At 29.0% G+C, this 12294-nt stretch overlaps 1 protein-coding gene across 1 annotated transcript; it reads right to left on the bottom strand.

Moving 5' to 3' along the window:
• Nucleotides 1-1237: 1237 nt before the first annotated feature.
• Nucleotides 1238-9729, bottom strand: LOC126659905 (cinnamoyl-CoA reductase CAD2-like). The gene is made up of 6 exons (XM_050353232.2): nucleotides 9610-9729; nucleotides 5480-5646; nucleotides 4036-4224; nucleotides 2999-3161; nucleotides 2473-2656; nucleotides 1238-1909 (listed from the first exon to the last, which is right to left on the bottom strand). Exons 1-6 carry the CDS (start codon nucleotides 9725-9727, stop codon nucleotides 1759-1761), a joined length of 972 nt encoding a protein of 323 aa, XP_050209189.1. The 5' UTR covers nucleotides 9728-9729; the 3' UTR covers nucleotides 1238-1758.
• Nucleotides 9730-12294: the final 2565 nt, after the last annotated feature.

Raw genomic sequence — 12294 nt, 5'->3', positions numbered from 1 at the left:
CGACGAAGTGAGGAAAACGATCAAGGTGACTGATTTGATGACCGATCCAGGAAGAAGAAACTGATCCCATCTTTGCGAAACTTGCGCATAATGCGGCTGAAGAATAATTTTATTGGGTTCTTTGAATCCTTTTGGTTGATCAATAAAATTATTAATCTGTCTTAATTTGTGGATTAAGAGAAGTGTCAATTTTGGGTTAAGAAGAGTCAGCGTTATGCTTTTGCAGGTCTGGTGGAAGAATGAAGATGATGATGAAAGTGTACAATGGTCCTTAAATTTGTAAACAAATAATTTTGAACTAAAGAAAAGATTTATTTGTCATTAGTGGAAGCTTTTAAAGACTTACTCTCCACCATTGGAGTGTGAATCTCACACAAATAACGGGAAATTTTTTTAGGTAGACTCAGTCCACCACGTCATCCGTGGATTAAGTCAATCATATTATAACACCTCATTAAAATGAGGGTATTCTTGTAATATCATTATTCAAAAGTGTATGCAAATAAAATACGAAATTAGAAGAATACCCTCATTTTAATGAAGTGTTGTGATATAATTAGCTTAATCCACGGATGACGTGGTAAACTGAGTCTACATAAGAATTTCTCTAATAATGGACATCCATTTAGGGACTCAAATATGTATTTTCGTGGAGTTAAAGGACCAGTAAAAAATAAAAATTAGTTCAAAAATCAGATAATCAAAAACGGTATATTTTAAGGACCTGAAAATGGATTTTTCCTTTATAGTTTAACAGTTCTTTTTTTTAGCTATCTAGCTTATGCTCTACTTAAAATAGTCTATGATAAAACTAGTTATATAGTCTATATTATCAAATACTCATATATTGATATTATAAGTATATCTTTTGAAAAGGTTAATTCATCTCTCCGGCCCCTTTCTGGAGCAATCTTATAGGACCAACATTTTTAATATATGATTCAACCACCACTTGACATACCCTTTATAAAAAAAACAGATAAATAGAAAAAATAAATTTAATAAAGAAAGACAAATAATAAAATATATTATCCAAAAAAAATAGTATAGTGCAAAAATGATTCCAATTTTATTATTAAAAGATCTTAAATCCTTCTTTGATTCTTTATTGACGATGAATTGAATTTGATATGCACTTCGTCGATAAATTTTACTCCAACAAAATAAAAAAATAAAATAAGTCGGCAATTTATTATATTTTATGAAGCGAAAACAACATTAGCAAAAAATGATTGCTAATTATTAGAAAAGATAATTGACGCCAACAGTAAAAACAAACCATCAACGAAATAGACAACAAAAGAAGTCATAGATGGCTATAATTTTTTTATTTAAGAGAAAAAAAGACCAACAAAGGATTTAAAATTGGCTTAATCACCAAAAAAACCCTCACCTTTTAGCCCCTTTTCAAATGCACCCTGACGTTGCAATTTTGTCAGTTACACCCTAATTCGCACCTTTAGTTTTCAATTCCACCCTCAAGTACTAAATTGATCTCTTTTTCATTCGAAAAAAATTGAAATAAGTCATCAATTTTTAACTTTTTATGTGAAAAAGAGTTCAAACGAGTACTTTATAAGGGTTTTTATGAATTTTTTCCGAGTGAAAAAAGTCCAATTTAATTTTGAGGGTGGAATTGAAACCCAAAGGTGCAAATTAGGGTGCAATTGACAAAATTGCAACGTCAGGGTGCAACTGAAAAGGGGCTAAAAGGTGAGGGTTTTTTTTGGTGATTAAGCCTTTAAAATTTAAATCACATCAATCAGAGATATTAATAAAGCCTTTCATTTTCAAGCTCTCTATGAAGTCCTTAGTGGTGAGCTCCAAAGGAGTAAACTCCAAACCCAAAGTCTTCACTTTCTCTTTGGATACTTTATATTTCGGCACGAAAAGATCGTCATCTACACATCTGGTTTTGTTAAGGAAAATATTAACAATCTCTCTATGTTATGTAGAAAGTATAATATTTTTGTTGCAATCGAATATGCAAAAGCCTATAAAAATCCATTTTAAATGAACAAATTACTCTAAGACCCCTCACAGTCATAATTTACAGTTTGATATTTTTTTGAAAATAAACGATTTGGTATTTCACTTCAAATTTCGTTAATAAGGGCTTCTGTTAGTTCCGCTAACAATTTGGTATTCATTTTTAAACATTTTGTACCCCACTTTTAATTATATTAACAATTTGGTACCTCACTTTTTAATTATATTAACGATTTGGTACCTCATTTTTAAACAATTTGGTACCTCACTTTTAATTCAGTTAAAGGTTTGGTACCCGAATTTAACAGAAGGTTGTAATTGTTTGCAAAATTAAAAATAAGATACCAAATCGTTTGATTTTCAAATAAGAGGTACGAAACTGTGAATTAAGACATAAATGGGGTCTCTCACAATAATTTGTTCTTTATAAATTTATAGCTAACTTATCAATCGCAAATGAGATTCACCGAAAATAACACTTACTTTTCAGGAATGGATAGTTTAGGGTATTGTCGGCGCAAAATATTCAAGAACTCGGAGAAGTGCGCAACATGTCCAACTAAACAATATCTGCCGCTAGCTTCTAGTCTTTCAAAAGCTAGAATATGCGCGTTAGCGACATCTCTAACATCAACAAATCTAAAATTGCCATTTGGAAATGTTTGACCTGTAAAAAATTTGGAATATACATATCATTAGAATATTCATGAAGGGGTAAATGGTCGACTCGGTATCTAAACTTGTGACACAAAGTCAAATAAGTTATTTTCAACTATTTTGATTTTCGGTCAATTAAAAAAAATCCCAGTTTTTAGGTCAATGAAGGATGAAACTGGATATTTTTTATCACTAAATTTGTACAAATTACACAATTATTGACTTAAGAAAATAGGTTATTGTTTTTAACTGATCAAAATAATTATATTAATCCGAATCACAAATTAAAGAATCAAATTGACCTTTTGCTCGTTCGTGAAGTCATCTATGGTACGTAAGAGAAAAGCAGTACCGTTTATATGGTTCAATATAATCTCGACGGAGAGATTAAGTTTTGGCTGTAAGAGCGGGCCAATTGTCAAGCCTGGATGCACCGTAACCAAGTCCATACCATTTTCTTTGGCAAATTTCCAAGTGACATCCTCAGCTAAGGTTTTTGAAAGCATATACCACAGCTGAAAATGCACCAAAATAAAAGACAACTTTAGACGACATTTTTTTTTTAAGAATTGATCATTTATAAATGAAACAATGCTTTAATTGATCATGAGTAACCATTTTACTATCATTTTAGTGATCAAATTTTAATTTATTTTAGTTTGATTATTAAATTTTAATTTTAATTTAAAGGATGTTTTTTTTATTGAAATACATACATGACAGCTGTATTACGCCACTTGGAATTATATTTTGCTAGTTTTTCATTAAAAACTTGTGGTGTATATGTAATTTTAGTTCGAAGGAGAGATTTTAAGTCAAATTATGTATATATAACAAGTTTTCAAATAAATAAAAGTAAAACATGAATGTCATATATGCATTTTGACCGAAAAATCTCTCGTTAAAATAAAATTAAAATTTAATAACTAAATTTAAAATAAAAAAATTTAAGGGGTATTGTCATAAAAATTCATCAACTTTATACGTTTTCTCAATTTAATTACACCGTTCAAAAATCGTCTTTTTCATACACCAATTATTAATTTTTCTAAAATTCATACACCGTTCAAAAATCCGGCAAAAATTGATAACGTATCACTATTTGATTCGTTATATATAATATGTCACTATCGGGTTTCCAACTCAGCAATTTTTTCCGGATTTTTGAATGGTGTATGAATTTGAAAAAAATTGATAGTTCGTGTATAAAAATGACGATTTTTAAACGGCGTGAATAAATGAGAAAACGTGTAAAGTTAGTGATTTTTTATAACATTAAGCCTAAATTTAATAATCAAATTAAAACAAACTAAAATTTAATCACAAAATTGCAAAAACTAATAGTTATTTGGATATGTTCATGATCCATCACCCTAAACAATGAAATACCTTATTTTCCTGACAGAAAGCTGTATCAGAATACCAAGACTCATCAACAAGTGTATCAGGAGTTACAGGTTTTCCATTGAACATAACTGCTCCCATAGAAGATGTTACAACCACTCTCTTGATAGAAGATACTTTTGAACATGACTTCAGAACATTTAGGGTTCCCTTAATAGCTGGTTCAACCAATTTCTGAAGTGGCGATGATGTAGAAAAAAAAGAGTGATTTATTCTTGCGGTATTTAAATAATCATTTTTTTAGTTTGATGATCAAATTTTAATTTATTTTATTATGATTAGTAAACTTCACTTTTATTTTAAATGAGGCTTTTCTTGCTAAAATGTATGTGGCAGCCAATTATGACACATGGCAATATAATTTTGCTAGTTTTATCTTAAAAAAATTGGTTAAATACTTTTGAGGTTACGGAACTATTATCTTTTTATAAAATTATTACCGAATTATAAAAAACTACAAAATGGTTACCAAATTATAAAAAGTTACAAATTGGTTATTGAACTAGTTTTTTTACAAAACGGTTACCGAACTATAAAAAGTTACAAAACAATTACCGAACTATTATTTTTTCACAAAACAATTACCTTACTATGCATCTTTTCATTGTCCACATCATTAAAATGGTAACCCTTTTATAAAAAAAAAAAAATTAGTTCGGTAACAGTTTTATAACTATTTATAATTTGATAGCTCTTTTCTAAAAGAGTTATAGTTCGCCGACCATTTCATAACTTTTTATGTTTTGGTGATCGTTTTGTTAAAAACCTACAGTACTGTAACCTTAAAAATATTTAATCTTAAAAGTTTATCACGTATACATAATTTTATTTTATAATAAAATTTTATTTTAGACGAAATGGATAAATGGAAAGTCTTCAAGTAAAAAATAAAATAAAATATAGCTGCCACGTAAGTATTTTTAGTTGAAAAATCTTTTGTTAAAATAAAATTATTGGTCATAAAATTAGAAAAACTTAATAGTTTGAAGGCTAAACCTATTTTAAAGTCTCTGAACTATACGTTTTTTGTTCATTTGATCCTTCAACTTTTATTTGGTTTCCTCAAGTCCCTAAACTTTCATTTTTTTGGTTCATCAGGTCGCTCAACTTTTATTTGGCTTCCTCAGATCCCTTAATTTTGGTTTTTTGGTTTTTTAGGTCCTTAAACTTTTATTTTTTTTACTTCATGAAGTCCTTAAATGGATCTCCCTTAAAGAACCTAATGAACCAAAAAAACAAAAGTTTAGGGATCTGAAGAAGCCAAATAAATGTTGAGGGATCTGATGAATCAAAAAATAAAAATTTAGAAACCTGAGTAAACTAAATAGAAGTTGAAACTCAAAATGAGTTTAGCCTAGTTTAAATACTCTCAATAACAATTACTCAGAGATATAGTCATACTTTTCTTAAGCAAACTGGATGTGATTACCTGTGGGTCATTTGTGGAAAAGACAGGAGAAGCTACATGAAATACACCTTCACATTCATCAACTGCTGAATCGAAAGATCCTTCTTCTACTAAATTTGCTTCCAACAACTGAAGTCTCTCTTTTGCTCCGTCAAGTGAAACCAAATGTTGTGTTTTCTCAAGGTCATCTATCATATACATAAACAAGATCCATATAAAATTATGAATCATTCACTAAACTTATGACAAATGTGTTATTATTAAATAAATTAAACGGTTGATATTTGACATTTAATAATATTACGTGTCACGTATTTAACAGACGACTTATAATTCTATATAATAAACTAGATTCACGTAAAAATGTCTTTAATTTAAAGAGAGAAAACTTGCAAATTTGTTCGACACATAAAGAGCACTTAATTTGTTTTTCTAACATGAGAGGCAATAGGCTATTTGTTAAGAAACAAATCTTACGCGACATATGTGTCCTTTGTCATTTTACAATGTATTTCACATGTATAAATATGTGGATTTTGTTTTAAATATCGATTATTTAAATTTTTAAAAGTAAATCAATATATAAGAATTGCGTGCAAAATGATATTGCACATCGGTTGTATGGAATAACTATTCATTTACTATGCTAAAATAGAAAGGTTAAAAAAAAAACCTTAAAGGCGAAATTAAGTTATTTATCAATAGTTCTAGCCATTTACCACAACCGGCTATTAATAACCATGTCACTCCCTCCTATCACTAATAAATCCTCTGAACTTTAAAAACGCCCGCTAAACTCCTTTAACTTTATCTAATAGTCCAGTAAACTTCTTTTGTCTCAAAATACCCGTAAAATTTATAAGAAAAAACAATCAAACCAACCAAATTTAACCAAATCTAAAGTAATTCATTTATCCAATCAAATCAAACATAAATCACTAATCCATCCAACTAAATCAAACTGCTCACCGGAAACCGCCACCCACCGCCGCCATTTTTTTCCGGCCACCGCCACCCATCCATCGCCGAAAAAAATCCGTCTAAAAATTAAATAAATAATCAAAATAATTTTTTTTGCATCTTACATAATTAAATAATTATTATTTATTTTTCAATTTTTTTTATTTTTAAGAGAAAAGGGTCAAAAAAAACCCCTAACGTTTAGCCTATGAGTCAATTAGATCCTAAATGTTCGGAAAGGTGCAATTAGGATCCTAACGTTTATAAATCGTATCATCTAAGTCCTCCATAGGGGTCATCGTTAATACAATTTAACAAATATTAGGGTCCTCGGTATTTGTATGTAGGGTTTAGATGATATAATTTTAAAATATTAGAGTTATTTGATTTTTTTCCGAACGTTGAGACCCTATTTGACACATAGGTTAAACGTTAGAGATTTATTTAAACTTTTTTCCTTTTTTAATTGGAATTTTTTTTAATCGAAGGTCGCAGAGGTGGTTTCCGGCGGGTGTATGGCGGCGGACGAATGGATGTCTATTTTAGGTCTGATTTGTTTGGATAGATAGTTTATGTTGGATTTAGTTGGGTGAGTGACTTTAGATTGGGTTGGTTTATTTTTTTATTTATATTAAAGATATTTTGGACATTTTTTAAAAAAGGAGTAGGTGCGCTTTTTGGGATGGTATTAGGGCAAAATTAATTTACTGAACTACTAGATATAATTTAGGAGATTTAATTGGCGTTTTTAAAGTTTAAAAGGTTTAATAATAGGGGCCTTAAAGTTTAAAAGGTCTAATAATGCAGCAGATCATTTGGCCTCGTTGGATAGTGGTAGGGGTGTGGGGGATTAACTATCATGACTCTATCCCAAGGAGTCCGTTATCGTGGTATCATCGTCATCTTAGGGGGTCTTTTATAGTAGAAGCATTATTGCTTAAGTTTGTCTAAACTTTTACCTCTTCTTTTGTATAAAAAAAAAAATTAATCCAATTTTTTTTCAGGTAATTATGCCAAAATTATCCTTAGTTGTTTGGAGTATGTGTGGCCCAATAACTTACACAACAAATAGGGAAATTGGCTTGTTGTAATGCCCATTAAATTCAGTCTACATGGTAAATGTTGATCAGCTGATTATAAATATGACATCACGATAGCCCTTGTACTTTACACTTTTTTTTCCGTAAGTCCTTATACTTTATTTTTATATTATCTGGTCCCTCTACTTATCTATTTTTTATTTTCAGGTCCTTTTTAACTTTTTTTCTGTCCTTTTGTATGGCTGGAGGAAAAAAAGATTGTAAGTAGAGGGATTGGAGGAAAAACAAATTGTAAGTAGAGGGACTGGAAAAAATTCAAAAAGGACCTGAAAATCGAAAATAGGTAAATACAAGGATCAGATAATACAAAAATGAAATATAAGGACCTACGGAAAAAAAATATAAAGTACAGGGACCTCTAAATGGATTAAGTCAAATAAATACTTTAATAAAAATCCCTCATTGGAACAAAATTCATTAATACATCCATCAAAATAACATCCATCTTGTCTTAGCAAACGATTTTTATTATATAAATCACTGTGTCCCATTAGACTGAAAAATATTTCAAAACAAATCAAGTATTTATTTGGCTTTACATACTCAAAAAGCATTATAATAATAAATAGACCATAATTTATTAGTAGATACATACTGCATTTGAAAAAGAATATTATCAAAATATTTTTCTAGTGTGAACCCACATAAATTGGGTTAAAATAAAAAAAATAAGGGTCAACGTGCTCGCTAAACTTATAATGCGGGGTTATAAATTTAAATTGTACTTTTTAAACAACTAACCCCTAAACTGTCTATTTTTGGGTAAAACGCGTAAAATACAAATTAGAAGTGAGGGATTCGAAAAAAGAAATTAGAAAATTCTTTAATTATTGCCATAAAATTGTTCTAAATCTATTTTTGCAATAAAAAAAAAGGGTTAAATGCAAATTCACACACCAACTTTGACCTAATTTGCAATTACAACATAAACTTTGAAACTTGGCAATTTCAGTAACAAACTTTACACCTTTGGCAAATCGATACACCAAACTCAAAAAACACTAACGTGGACATTGTAATATGCCGCCATTTGTCGTTGCATGATTGGTCGGTGTACCAATTTGCCAAAAAATGAAAGTTTGTTACCGACATTGCCAAGTCTAAAAGTTTATGTTGTAATTGCAAATTAGGTCAAAGTTGGTGTATGAATTTTTGCATTTAACCCTAAAAAAAATCAATTATCGGGTAATCTGAACTAAAAATGAAGAGTATTAGGTTAGTTGATCAAAAAAGTATAAATTGGATTAAATAATTACGTGTCACAAGTTCAGGGGGTCGCATTGACCCTTTGTTCTAAAATAAATCGAATTCGGTAATTAACATTTTTTTGCTATATAATGACAAATTACTTTTTTATTTTTGTTACAACGAGAGAATACTCTTTCTTTTCAGGTGAAATTTTACTTACATGTCAAAGAAAATTAATAGTATGTCGTTTATGTGTCGCTTTTAAATAATATGATTCTTGATGTGTTTTTTTTGTCAATATTATGATTATCCATTTATCGTTTTTTATATTGTTATGGTTATTTGAGGTTCTTATGCGACAAAGTTGGATTAGAAAATAATTTGCATTAATCAATTTTATCTGATTTGTAAATGATGTATTTAGATATTTGAATATTTTTGTTATTCCATTTTAATTGGCCTGATTTTAAGTCTTTTGTCTTCTACTATGTGTGTGTGAGCTTAATAAATCATCATTAGTGTTATAATGAAAACAAAAGTTAGATAACTAAAATATAACAAATAAAACATTAATTATCGAGAGCAAAATACTTATAACTTGGTATCCATAAAATATTTTAACCATACAAGTTTCGTGTAAGATTTACCCCAAAATTGTGCAAGACTTGCACTAAAATGGTATTTAGTTTTGGAGACGACCGGATATGAACATTTTTAGTACTATTTGCATTCAACTATTATTAAAATCTAGGAATCCAATTACATCATTTGAAGTGAAATTAGTCCTAGAAAAAAATAATCTCAAAACTCTTAAATCTTAAAACTTCAATTAGTCATCAAGAATTGAAAACTGAGAGTTGGAACACATTGAACTAAAAAAGATAATAAAAATAAGTAGCTTACTTAGATTGGAAACGGTGGCTTTAACGGTGTAAGCTCTGTGGAGCAAGAGCTTGACAAGCCAAGAAGCTATGTAACCTGATCCTCCCGTTACACACACTACTTTTCCTTCTCCACTCATTCTCTTATTTATTCTATCATACAAGAATATCCAAATTTATATTATCACACCAAATATATCCAAAAACAGACAAAGTTCAACTCTCAAAATTATCCCAAAACAGCATGCTAGATAAAAGGTCAAATTTAGCCTCCTCAACTTTAAAAGCTAAACCTATTTCGGATCCGTAAATTGTACAATTTTTAATTATTTGGTCCCTCGTTTTTAATTTTCTTTCCATTTTCTAAATTTCTAAATTTTTTTGTCAATTTGATCCTAAATGGATCCTCGTCTGTGGCACCAATTCAATTGAACTACAAACTGAAATAATGATAAAATATGAGTCTTAATAAACCTTAGTCAAGTCACATTTAGAGTATTAAATTGAAAATATCAAAAGTTAATAACATAAATAAGACACTTAATATTGACATTAGTACTGCAAATAAATATAGTTTAGGTTAATATTACAGCAAGAATATTAAATTAATCAACTCCAGCAAACGGATCTCCATTTTAAGACCCAATTGATAAGAAAATAAAAGTTCAGGAACTGGAAAAGATTGAATTGAAGATGAGAGACTAGATAATCAAAAGTTTTATACTTTAAGAACCTCAAAATAGATTTAACCAATTTAAATAAAAATTCTAGTGATCAAATCTTCAATTTTTTAATAAATTAGGGGACTTATGTACATTTATACCAAGTTGTAAAAGAAATAATACAAATATTGTGTCAAAAACTTAATTCTCTCGCTGCAATATATTAAAAAACAGTTTATACATCTAACTTGACTAATGCTTTGTATGGATGGGGATTAAAAAGAGGAGGGAAAAATAATATAAATGAAAAGGAAGAAAAGGAAAGGGAGGAGAGGATAAAATTAATATTTAATTGTGTTTAGATAGTTAAACTAATAGGCAAGTTAAATGAAGGAAAAAATATATTGTTACTATTTGGACAAATAAAAAGAAAGGAGAATATAATTTATAACTGACAAATTTATTTTTTTATTACTTGTGAATAAATTTTTTCATTTTTTTAATAATTTTATGAAAAACTAACCAATTATTAATAAAATTAATAAAATTAAATTCAAAACAATAAACTCATGTACATTTTTTTTGCCAGAAACTCATATACTCTAACATTAAAAAAATACAATATTTATAATTATTGATACAAATTAAGAACATTCATTAAATTAAATTGTTTAAACAGTCATAGAAAAATAAAAATAAAACTCATGGAGTTGTGGGGAAAAACCAAAAACAATTGGTTAAAAAAAAACCTATCGATACATCTAAACAGATAATCTATCAAGTAGAAGGTTTTTACAATATCCTATAGGACATCCAAGAAAAGCACGTAAATCGTTAGGATTGCTCACAAGATGAAGATAAACAGAAAGCATGTACTGAGATCCGAGCTCCAACCCCTCTAACTTATTCCACACATTTTTTTTCTAAAATAGGAAGTGGTTGACGGGTCTTCACCAATAGATTAGTTGACTTTTTAATTAAAGAGCGACATTATCCAAACCTTGCTTCACTAATTCACGACCTTGATCATACTTACTTATTGTTTTTGCATCAGAGGCAGGATTATCGCCTTTGGTCTTTAGCTTTTTAGATGATTTTTCATTTTGAGATTGTATCCCACGTGATCCTATATTAAAAATATCATCATTGGTAGTTGAAAAGTTTTATAATATAACTTTATTTTGAGACACTAAATATCAATATTTTCAACTGTGTCTCCTTCTAGATCATGTTGATTACCATTTGCGAACCTTGCCCTCATTTCACTTGAAGTTTAAGCAAACTCACCTGTATCTCGATCTTAGCCATAAAGATCTGCGAATATGTCATAATTACAAATTAGTTTATTTCTCCATGCACGAGCTTCAGGATGAGCTTATCAAAATAAGCATAAATAATATGTAATATTAAATCTAATACTATTTAAACACTCATTATCAAATAAGTTCAAATAAACACATACCGCAATTAAGTTTTCCCAAACTTCAGGTTCAGCTGTAAATATGCAAGTAGTAGAATTCCAAGTAAAACCGCTACCTCTATTTTTAAAAATATCATAATATTTGTTAAATGGACCTTTAATATAATTGATTCTATTCTGAATTTTCTTTTTGTCTATTTTTTTCTTCATGAAAGCGCTCTCCAAGTTCCTTAACTATATTAAAAGTTGAAGTAGTGAAGGTTCCATTAACACGACTAGGGGTGAGCTCGGTTCGTTTCAGAGAAATCTGAAATCAAACTAAACCAACCCTAAAAAATGAATACCAAATTGTGCCTCTTTGGTTAGCGATTAATTCGGTTCGATTAATCGAATTTTTGGTTAACCGCGGTTCGGTTATATAGGTTAACCGTTTAAAATAAATACTTAATTTCTAATTAAAATTCAAAAAATACAACAGTTAAATGGTATATTTTTACAGACTTAAATTAAGCCTTACTGGCCACTCGTAGCTAAATATATTACACAAGTTTTTGAACTTGTGAACAATATAAGTATAAAAAGTACAAATATCAAAAAATAAGACCTAACTAATTACAGCCCTTTT

The sequence above is a fragment of the Mercurialis annua genome, linkage group LG8 (assembly GCF_937616625.2).
Source record: "Mercurialis annua linkage group LG8, ddMerAnnu1.2, whole genome shotgun sequence".
Lineage (NCBI taxonomy): Eukaryota > Viridiplantae > Streptophyta > Magnoliopsida > Malpighiales > Euphorbiaceae > Mercurialis > Mercurialis annua.
The sequence above is the reverse complement of the archived record's forward strand: the minus strand, read 5'-3'. Positions and strand labels throughout refer to the sequence as shown.